This window comes from Physeter macrocephalus, chromosome 8 (assembly GCF_002837175.3).
Source record: "Physeter macrocephalus isolate SW-GA chromosome 8, ASM283717v5, whole genome shotgun sequence".
In the NCBI taxonomy this organism is placed as follows: domain Eukaryota; kingdom Metazoa; phylum Chordata; class Mammalia; order Artiodactyla; family Physeteridae; genus Physeter; species Physeter macrocephalus.
Genome location: NC_041221.1, coordinates 136,218,393 through 136,229,944, shown reverse-complemented (window position 1 = coordinate 136,229,944; position 11,552 = coordinate 136,218,393). Strand labels below are relative to the sequence as shown.

The 11,552-nt window shown below is 42.2% G+C and overlaps 1 protein-coding gene across 2 annotated transcripts in view; it reads left to right on the top strand.

Annotated features, from left to right (window-relative positions):
• The first annotated feature begins 6,816 nt into the window (after positions 1-6,816).
• The window catches only part of PFDN1 (prefoldin subunit 1), a 67,091-nt gene continuing 62,355 nt past the window's right edge, over positions 6,817-11,552 (top strand). For both annotated transcript variants that reach the window (XM_024126197.3, XM_028493291.2), the window contains exons 1-2: positions 6,817-6,914; positions 9,452-9,618. In XM_024126197.3, the coding sequence (XP_023981965.1) occupies positions 6,882-6,914; positions 9,452-9,618 (200 nt within the window). In that variant the 5' untranslated portion in view covers positions 6,817-6,881. The remainder of the gene's footprint in view (positions 6,915-9,451; positions 9,619-11,552) is intronic.

Below are 11,552 nucleotides of genomic sequence, written 5' to 3'. Positions count from 1 at the left end.
GCTCCGCGGCATGTGGGATCCTCCCAGACTGGGGCGCGAACCCGGTTCCCCTGCATCGGCAGGCGGACGCGCAACCACTGTGCCACCAGGGAGGCCCACACAGGATCTTTAGTTGTGGCATGCATGTGGGATCTAGTTCCCAGACCAGGGATTGAACCCAGGCTCCCTGCATTGGGGGCACAGAGCCTTACCCACTGGACAACCAGGGAAGTCCCTACAAATCATCTTTGATTCCTCTCTTTATTTCATGGCCAACCCCCTACCCCCAATCCATTCCTTCATTGAGTTCAGTAACCTCTACCTGAATCCATCTACTTCTGTTTACCTCCATCGTCATCATCCTCGCCCAGACCATCAGCATCTGTCTCATGTACTACTGGAGTAGTCTCCTAACTAGTCTCTTTGCTTCAACACTTGCTCCTTCCAATCTATTCTCCACCTAGAACCCACAATGGTCTCCTTAAAATAGAATCATATCAATCTCTTCAGATCATATCAATCCCCTGCTTGAAATTATTCAGTGGCTTCCAATAACACTCAGAATAACATTCTGGGACTTCCCTGATGGCACAGTGGCTAAGAATCTGCCTGCCAATGCAGGGGACACGGGTTCAAGCCCTGATCCGGGAAGATCCCACATGCCGCAGAGCAACTAAGCCCATGCGCCATGACTACTGAGCCTGCGCTCTAGAGCCTGTGAGCCACAACTACTGAGCCCATGAGCCACAACTACTGAAGCCCGTGTTCCTAGAGCCTGTGCTCCGCAACGAGAGAAGCCAGTGTAATGAGAAGCCCACGCACTGCAATGAAGAGTAGGCCCCACTCGACACAACTAGAGAAAGCCTGAGTGCAGCACCGAAGACCCAACGCAGCCAAAAAAAAAAAAAAAGAGTAACATTCTGATCCCTGACTGTACCTTCCAAGGTCTTTCATGGTCTTGCCCCCGTCCAACTCTCTGATGTCACCTCCTTCTACCATTCTCCCCATCCAGCCACACTGATGTCTTACTTCCGTTCTTCTAATATGCCAAGCCTGCTCCCATCCTAAACCCTTTGCTCTTGCTGTTCCTTCTGTCTGGAATGCTCTTTCCCCAGCTCTTTGTATAGCTGTCTAATTCTCATTTTTCAGGTCTCATCTCAAATGTTATGGCCTTCCAGAGAGCTTCCCACACCTAAGTGGCCTCCACCCAGTCAGTCTCTAACCACATTGCTATTTACTTCTTAATAATACTTATTTTAATATATGAAGTTATTTGTTTGCATGTTTTAAAAAAATAAATTTGTTTATTCTAGCTATTGGAACATACAATCTTTTTTTTAAAAAAATATTTATTTACTTATTTGGCTGTGCCGGGTCTTAGTTGTAGCACGCGGGATCTTTGTTGCCACGTGCGAGATCTTTGTCTTTAGTTGTGGCATGTGGGATCTAGTTCCCTGAGCAGGGATCGAACCTGGGTCCCCTGTATTGGGAAAGCAGAGTCTTAGCCACTGGACCACCAGGGAAGTCCCTGCATGTTTATTGTTTGTCTTTCCCCACTGGAATGTGTGCTCCATGAGGTCAGGGAATTTGTCTCTTGTTAATTGTTATATCCCAAGGCCCTAGATTAGTGCCTAACAAATGTTCAATAAATATGTGTTGAATGAATAAGTAAGTGTATTGTGCATGGATTAGCAGAGCCAAAGGGTAATAGAGGATTACCTTTTAAATTCCACCACTGTGGACTGTTTGAACCTCAGAAGGAGTATATCCCTGTAGTAGTGAAGCTTTCAGTGTGAAGTCTGTTTTTGCTTTTTTTCTTTTTAAATAAAAATAATAGAAGCAAGCACAGCATGGTTATTCTCCAGGCAAGTGTCCAAGGACTGCAGACTCTTTAGGGCTTTCATAGACAGTCTTTTCCTGCCATTTTAGAAGCTCTGGAGAGAGAAAGGAAATATTTATTTTGAAGGCCCAAATAAAAAGGAGATATAGAAACATATTACAGGGACTGCCCTGGTGGCACAGTGGTTAAGATTCCATGCTCCCAATGCAGGGGGCCCAGGTTTGATCCCTGGCCAGGGAACTAGATTCCACATGCATACTGGGGCGCGAACCCGGTTCCCCTGCATCGGCAGGCGGACGCGCAACCACTGTGCCACCAGGGGGGCCCACACAGGATCTTTAGTTGTGGCATGCATGTGGGATCTAGTTCCCAGACCAGGGATTGAACCCAGGCTCCCTGCATTGGGGGCACAGAGCCTTACCCACTGGACAACCAGGGAAGTCCCTACAAATCATCTTTGATTCCTCTCTTTATTTCATGGCCAACCCCCTACCCCCAATCCATTCCTTCATTGAGTTCAGTAACCTCTACCTGAATCCATCTACTTCTGTTTACCTCCATCGTCATCATCCTCGCCCAGACCATCAGCATCTGTCTCATGTACTACTGGAGTAGTCTCCTAACTAGTCTCTTTGCTTCAACACTTGCTCCTTCCAATCTATTCTCCACCTAGAACCCACAATGGTCTCCTTAAAATAGAATCATATCAATCTCTTCAGATCATATCAATCCCCTGCTTGAAATTATTCAGTGGCTTCCAATAACACTCAGAATAACATTCTGGGACTTCCCTGATGGCACAGTGGCTAAGAATCTGCCTGCCAATGCAGGGGACACGGGTTCAAGCCCTGATCCGGGAAGATCCCACATGCCGCAGAGCAACTAAGCCCATGCGCCATGACTACTGAGCCTGCGCTCTAGAGCCTGTGAGCCACAACTACTGAGCCCATGAGCCACAACTACTGAAGCCCGTGTTCCTAGAGCCTGTGCTCCGCAACGAGAGAAGCCAGTGTAATGAGAAGCCCACGCACTGCAATGAAGAGTAGGCCCCACTCGACACAACTAGAGAAAGCCTGAGTGCAGCACCGAAGACCCAACGCAGCCAAAAAAAAAAAAAAAGAGTAACATTCTGATCCCTGACTGTACCTTCCAAGGTCTTTCATGGTCTTGCCCCCGTCCAACTCTCTGATGTCACCTCCTTCTACCATTCTCCCCATCCAGCCACACTGATGTCTTACTTCCGTTCTTCTAATATGCCAAGCCTGCTCCCATCCTAAACCCTTTGCTCTTGCTGTTCCTTCTGTCTGGAATGCTCTTTCCCCAGCTCTTTGTATAGCTGTCTAATTCTCATTTTTCAGGTCTCATCTCAAATGTTATGGCCTTCCAGAGAGCTTCCCACACCTAAGTGGCCTCCACCCAGTCAGTCTCTAACCACATTGCTATTTACTTCTTAATAATACTTATTTTAATATATGAAGTTATTTGTTTGCATGTTTTAAAAAAATAAATTTGTTTATTCTAGCTATTGGAACATACAATCTTTTTTTTAAAAAAATATTTATTTACTTATTTGGCTGTGCCGGGTCTTAGTTGTAGCACGCGGGATCTTTGTTGCCACGTGCGAGATCTTTGTCTTTAGTTGTGGCATGTGGGATCTAGTTCCCTGAGCAGGGATCGAACCTGGGTCCCCTGTATTGGGAAAGCAGAGTCTTAGCCACTGGACCACCAGGGAAGTCCCTGCATGTTTATTGTTTGTCTTTCCCCACTGGAATGTGTGCTCCATGAGGTCAGGGAATTTGTCTCTTGTTAATTGTTATATCCCAAGGCCCTAGATTAGTGCCTAACAAATGTTCAATAAATATGTGTTGAATGAATAAGTAAGTGTATTGTGCATGGATTAGCAGAGCCAAAGGGTAATAGAGGATTACCTTTTAAATTCCACCACTGTGGACTGTTTGAACCTCAGAAGGAGTATATCCCTGTAGTAGTGAAGCTTTCAGTGTGAAGTCTGTTTTTGCTTTTTTTCTTTTTAAATAAAAATAATAGAAGCAAGCACAGCATGGTTATTCTCCAGGCAAGTGTCCAAGGACTGCAGACTCTTTAGGGCTTTCATAGACAGTCTTTTCCTGCCATTTTAGAAGCTCTGGAGAGAGAAAGGAAATATTTATTTTGAAGGCCCAAATAAAAAGGAGATATAGAAACATATTACAGGGACTGCCCTGGTGGCACAGTGGTTAAGATTCCATGCTCCCAATGCAGGGGGCCCAGGTTTGATCCCTGGCCAGGGAACTAGATTCCACATGCATGCTGCAACTAAGGAGCCCATGTGCCGCAACTAAGGAGACTGCCTGCCACGACTAGGACCTGGCACAACCAAATAAATAAATAAATAAATATTTTTTAAAAAAAGGAAACATATTACAGTGGCTGCCAGTCCATAAATGTATAACACATTCTGCCAACTTTATGCTCAGGGCAAAGTTTATTTTTCCCTAAATTTGCTTCACTCATGTGGCGTCAAGAATCACCCTAAAAATTGGTCTGGACTCATGTCTCTCACAGGGCTCTGGTAGAAGTGAATGTGGAAGAATTCCCTGGTGGTCCAGTGGTTAGAACTTGGTGCTTTCACTGCTGAGGGCCCGGGTTCAATCCCTGGTCAGGGAACTAAAATCCCACAAGGCGTGCGGCGCAGCCAGAAAAAAAAAAGGAAGTGAATGTGAGATATTTCCATCGTCCAGGACATGCTAGACACTGAAGATAGGAACTTAATCAAAAACTTATGAGTCAAATGAGAAAATCAAGTCTCATAAGAAAGACCAGCAGACGCCCCCAGTGGAAGAATTCACACCCAAAAAACTTCAGGTGATAAAACATTGTAAAGAAATTTTAAAATAATTATGTTCATTATGTTCTAATTATTTTCACTATTAGGCAAGAACATATCACTGCATATCATTATGAAAAAGAAAAGAACATGTAGATTTGAAAGAAGAACAAATACATTTTTTCATTTTTTTAATGTGGTAAAATATACATAACATTTACTATTGTCATCATTTTTAAGTGTATAGTTCAGTGGTATTAAAAACATTCATAATGTTGTGTTACCATCACCACTTTCCATCTCCAGAACGCTTTTCGTCTTGTAAAACTGAAACTCTATACCTATTAAACAAGAATTCCCCTTTCTGTCCCTTCCCCCTGGCCCTGACAACACCATTCTACTTTCTGTCTTTATGATTTTGACTACTCTAAGTCCCTCATATAAATGGTATCATATGGTATTTGTCTTTCTGTGACTGGTTTATTTCACTTAACATAATGTCCTCTAGGTTCATCCGTGTTGTAGCATTAGAATTCTAAGTAGAATTAGAATTTCATTCCTTTTAAAGGCTGAATGCTATTCCATTTTACGTATATACCGGCGGTCCCCAACATTTTTGGCACCAGGGACTGGTTTCATGGATGAAAATTTTTCCACGGACTGGGTGGGGTGGGGTGGGGGGAATGGTTCAGGCAGTCATGTGAGCGATGGGGAGAGGCAGATGAAGCTTCGCTTGGTCCTCGGCCTGGGGGCTCGGGATCCCTGGTATATACCATATTTTGTTTGTATATTCATTCACTGATGGACACTTGGATTGCTAGTAAGTCTAATACGAAAAAAAATTTGTTTAAGATAGAAAGCGCCTTGAAAAAGGAATAGATGTAGTCTTGAGAGTCTGAGGAGAGATTATTTATGGTCTGTGTGATGAGTGATGTAAAAAATAAAAAAATACATAAAGGAGGATGTGGCCAGTTTGCTGGAACTTGAAAGACAAACACAACAATGCTAACTACATGAACTTTACTACAACTATTTATCGTGTACCTACTGTGTGCATTGTGTTATGCTCGGAGCTTTTCATCCTGATCTTATTTATTCCTTAGAATAACCCTGTTAGGGTTATTCTCATATTAAATGAGGAGACAAACTCTATTGCTATACAACTAGTATATGGAACCAGACATACCTAGGCTCAAGGTAGACCAACCCTTGAATACAGATCGGTCTAGTTCCAAATTCCCTGCCCTTTCTTCTCCCCCACAGATTTTTAGAGTAGGTAAGACATATATTTCTTTCATGTCCAGAAGTCCAATTACTAGTCACTCTTCTGGTTCAAACACCAGGTACTTTATAGCAGATTCTCAAAATGTGGTTTGCAGACCACTTGCACCAGGTCATAAGGGGAGTTTGCAAAAGTGCAAATTTCTGGGCCCCATAGCAAAGATTCTAAGTAATTAAGTTTGGGATGAGGATCAGAGAATCTGTTTTGTTTTGTTTTTTTTGCGGTACGCGGGCCTCTCACCGCTGCGGCCTCTCCTGTTGCGGAGCACAGGCTGCGGACGCGCAGGCTCAGCCGCCATGGCTCACGGGCCCAGCCGCTCCGCGGCACGAACCCGTGTCCCCTGCATCGGCAGGCGGACTCTCAGCCACTGCGCCACCAGGGAAGCCCTTGTTTTGTTTTTTAAACAAACTAATGTGGCCTCTCATGAGAACCACTATGCCTAGAAGGTCTTCCAGGAGCGTTCAGTAGAAATAAGTTCTTTGGGAGAACAACTAAACCTTCTGGTCTTCTCCACACTGCCATGCCTGAAGCTCAGGCTGATTCTCTCAGGCTGACTCTCTCAAGCCGGTTGTCTCATGCCTGACAGCACAAGGACTCGCCGAAGGCATGAATGACTTAAGAGGTTTTGGCCTGATCTACATACATCTCAATTTAGCAGCACAAATTAAGCTATTTGTCAAAATGCTTAAAACCATACGCGAAATCTGCGCGTTGTGATGTGTTTGGAAGGATGTGGAGAAACAGGGCAGGCCTATAGGTCACTTGGGGAAGATGTACTCTGAATTGGAAACCTGGATGTTTCAGGGGTTGCCAGCGCTGGAGAAGGTTGGAAAACCGATCAGCCAGACTCATGCGCAGGCGCAGAAGGAAGAGGGACAATCAAGCCGTCAAGGAGAGCCCTTCCCCCATGCTCTTTCCGGCCTTCTCCCACTGCGCAGGCGCAGGAGTGAAGCAAGATGGCGGCCCCCGTGGATTTGGAGTTGAAGAAGGTAAAAGAGGGTCTTGAGCAGGCAGAGACGTTTTCTTTGGAAGCTAAGGGGACTGTTGACAAGAATATCGAGTGAGACTCGAGTCCTGCGGAAGGCTCCAGGGAAATGGGGAATGGTTTCCCAGAGTCCTAAGGCGGGACAGGGTCTCTTTAGGCTGGAGTCGGGGGCGAGCTGCTCTTTGCTGGGTAAGAGCCGGTTGCACTGGGCCTGGTCAAGTCTGACGGGCCGATAGCTGTTCTGTTCCCTTGTTCCGAGTTCCAGAGACCTTTCGGTGAGCTTGGAGTTTTCAATTCCATAGTGAGGCCTGAAGTGAGCGTTTCCAGCTGGAGCCCTTTGAGACGGCTGCCCGAGCTGAGGCATCTAATTCTGCATTCTAATTTGCTTTGAAAAAATCCAAGTCCAACCTGTGTTTTTAGGCCACTTCTTCAATCCCATATCTTGTAAGGTCGCTACCTACAGTTCAGTTAGGTATTGTCATAGCAGTGTTCATCTTAGGGCTTTGGTCTCAGCTCCCCCCCGCCCCCGTTTTTAAAGACTTGTCAAAAAAGAAACACGTTTTCCAGGTAAAATCGGTATCAGAAGGAATTGGGTTTCTCTTTTCAAACAATTGCCTATAAATGTGTTGTTACTCAGGAACGTTTTCGCAGCTTAAGAGTTGTCGGGATTCCTAGACTTCACCTACTTTAAACCTATACTTTTCTAGAAAAGGAAACAGTTTCAGAAAAGACTCAGACCAAGGTTGGTACTAGAATCCAGTATTCTCTGCGTTACTTCCCACCTTTTGACCATTAGTTTAGGTTCGTTAGAAAAGCAAATTTTACCGAAGGCTGTCTTCTGGTCAACCTCTGCATAAGAAATAGGACAGCTGAAATAGCTTTTCCACCTAATAAATGAAGCTGTTTATTATTGCTCTGAGGATTTATTTGTGTGTCTTGCTTCTTGTTTGAAACTTGTACGTTTAGTCCTTATGTGGTCTCTAGTGCTGTAATATCTTAGCATTAACAATATACTAGCTTCCTTAGCAAACTGTGTCTTAAAGTGTTATAAAAGTTTACCTTTTTTTTCTGTTAAAAGTTCAAATTTAAGTTAGGGTTTAGTGAAAGAGCTAACAATAGAGTACAGCTGTGAATGGACTTACCGCTCAGTATTATTTGAATTTGTTGCTAGGAAACCTGTGGAGAGTGAATGCAAACTAAGAAAATGATTACAGACTTAAATTGGGTAGTTTTGACAACCAATGAAATTAACTGAAAAAAAAAATCTTGTTTAAAGGTCTTCTGATATCTTTATAAGGTTTTTTTTTGGCGGGGGCCGGGGGGGGAGGGGCGGCACGTGGAGACTAGTAGGAAACTTTAGGCACTTCCTCTCCCCCAAAATGAATCTTTTGAAACCTTACCAGTCGGTGAGAACAAAGTGAGAATAAAAATTAAGTACTAGCTTTTGCTGTGTATTGCAGCCGCAAATGTTATTATTAAGGCATGAATTTGAGAGCATGTGAAAGTCATTCTAGGCACTTCATGAGTATCCAAGAACCTTTTATCTTTGAGTAAGGGTACTCAAGTGTCAAATTTGGCTTGGTATGTGCGTATGAAGATCATGATGCAATTCTTCTACCAATGCTTTGAAATTCTTGTCTTTCTCTTAAAATATTCATTTTCTGAATATTACTGTAGATAGTAGAATAGAAAGATTCCTGAACTAGAGGTCAGAAGAAATGGATTTAAGTACTTGCTTTTCCACCTAGTAGTTGTTCAGCCCTGTGCAAGTCATTTATATCTCTTTAAAACATTTAGTTAATTTGTAAACTGTGGTGGTGAAACTGCCATCCCTAACTCAGGATTATTGAAAAGAGTAAATGAGACATTTATTATATCTGTCAGTATTCTCAATATTCACATGTTAATATTTCAAACAAATGTGGGAAAGTACTTTACACCTAGTTGTGTAATACAGATGTAGTGAGTTGTAACATTTATGTTTCTTGTTTTGGATCTCTGGGTTTCATCCTCTGACTGTTGCATTTAGTGCTTTTATTACTCCTCGGATACCTGCTACTTGATATAGTTATTATTTACCTTTGTTCTGCTTCAAATAGGTTGCATCTTCTGAGGACTGAGTAAATTCAGTACAATTGACCCTTGAACAACACTGGTTTGAACTGCGGGGATCCAGTTGTATGCAGATTTTAAAAAATAGAAAATACTAGAGTACTACACGATGTGTAGTTGGTTGAATCCACAGGTGTAGAACCAAGGATACAGAGGAACTGCTGTATAGGAACTGCCACCTATAAATTATACTTGGATTTTCAACTGCACGGAGGGTCAGTGCCCCTAATCACCAAATTGTTCAAGAGTCAAATGTATTTAGCATAGTGGCTTGATTGTTTACAATTATATTGATTTTTATTGATGCTTGCTGTGGTAAATTTCACAGCTTTGTCTCTGGTTAGCAGGCTTTATTTTAATATATTTAGATTTGACTTAAATATTTTCTGTAAAATGTTGCACCTACTAAATCACGGACTTATTTTTTAGGCCTTCACAGAGCTTCAAGCCAAAGTTATTGACACTCAACAGAAGGTGAAGCTTGCAGACATACAGATTGAACAGCTAAACAGAACGAAAAAGCATGCACATCTTACAGATACAGAGATTATGACTTTGGTAGATGAGACTAACATGTATGAAGGTGTAGGAAGAATGTAAGTAAAGTATATCCTTAAGGGGGTTATCTTTTTTCTTTTTTTTTTTTAAGGGGATTATCTTGAAAGAGGTTTGTCTGAATTAAATCATAGAATTTGTTCACTTTACAACTTGTGTTAAAGTATCATAGTAGCTTTAAAGATCATCTAGTCAAATATCTTCTTTTTTTAAAAAATGAGAAACTGAACTCCAGATATATGTGTTTAATTTTAAACTGTGAAGTACATTTAAAAAATATTTATTCCCTGTTCTTTTCTCCATGCTTAGGTACTTAAGTGTGTAACTTCAATGATAAAGATATGGTTTTTTGTGGGAAGATGTTTATAGTAGTTTCATGTGTGAAGATTTATTTAATTAGTTGTAGTTTTTTTGTTTTTTGTTTTTTACGGTACGCAGGCCTCTCACTGCTGTGGCCTCTCCCGTTGCGGAGCACAGGCTCTGGCTGCCCGGGCGCGGAGCACAGGCTCTGGATGCACGGGCCCAGCGGCCATGGCCCACGGGCCCAGCCGCTCCGCGGCACGTGGGATCCTCCCGGACCGGGGCACGAACCCATGTCCCCCGCATCGGCAGGCGGACTCTCAACCACTGCGCCACCAGGGAAGCCCAGTAGTTGTAGTTTTAACTTCCCCTTTCGTACCTAGTTATTAGTAGTCACACAAATCATAAATCTTTTAGATGTCTGATCAGGTTGTAAAATAAAAATAAACATTCAGTTGTGATTTAAATATACTCATTCTGTTGAACATGAGAAATCTAGTAAATCAACTACCTTTTGTTTGTTCTGAATATTATATATGATTAATCTCCTACACTTCACTTTTTTTCTTTTAAAAAAATACATTACCCTTCTGAGCGAGAATAGATCTGCTTCATGTTCTCTAAGCAGTAAATAGGAATGGAAAACCCCTTAACTACAGGTCACATTCCATTACACTGAGCTAAAAGGAGACTAATTTATTTATTTTTTTTTTAGGTGGGGGAGGTACAGGAGGAGGGTTTTTCTGGAATTTGGTCTTTGAGTATTACTTAGTAAGTGGACCATTACTTAAGTTTGGAGCTCTTTTAGTTGGAAAGGAATTTGACCTCAGTCTAGGATGACTTGTTTTGTGATTGATTTGAAGGAAGCATGGCATGTGTAACATTTAGTGATGACTTTAGAATGACATCATGAGAAATAGACCCTGCTCATGACTAGCTAATCCATATCTTTCTGGAAAAGAGATTGATTATGATAAACTGTTCTTCTGATTTGCTTTCTCAGAATAAACAATATACCACAAGTAAATTTTATTGCTGGAGTTCATGTTTTTCATTTTAGCTTGTTTTAAAAGGAAGATAATCCCAATTTGAGAGTTTGTTACTGGGACACAAAAGAATTGGGATGAGAACAAAGTAGAACCCTTGAGTATGTGTCTATGTAGTATGAAGTGCATTGTTGGCATTCACTACAGGATAATTTTATCTTTAGTTTGAATATCGTTAGGTCTTAAAACAGTAATGCTAGCTTTTCTAGCATGCTTGTTGATATGTTGCACCTGGATTTCACATCATTACATTAGCCTTTGTTTGCAACAGCTAAAGAATTTCTTTTTCCAGAACAAAAAAACTTTCTCTTTGGCCTTTTGATCTACAGTGAAGTTTTAATTTTTAATTAGAATACTTTCATTTATTAAACATTCTGCAGAAATGATAGGAAGTTGCTTTTTTTGCATACTGCCCAAAGTGCTACATATGGGTTGTATTCACAAAGAATTTTAGAGTTTAAAGGCTGAGATATGGTTTTTTTTTTTTTTTTTTGTGGTACACGGGCCTCTCACTGTTGCAGCCTCTCCCGCTGCGGAGCACAGGCTCCGGACGTGCAGGCTCAGCGGCCATGGCTCACGGGCCCAGCCGCTCTGCGGCATGTGGGATCCTCCTGGACCGGGGCACAAAA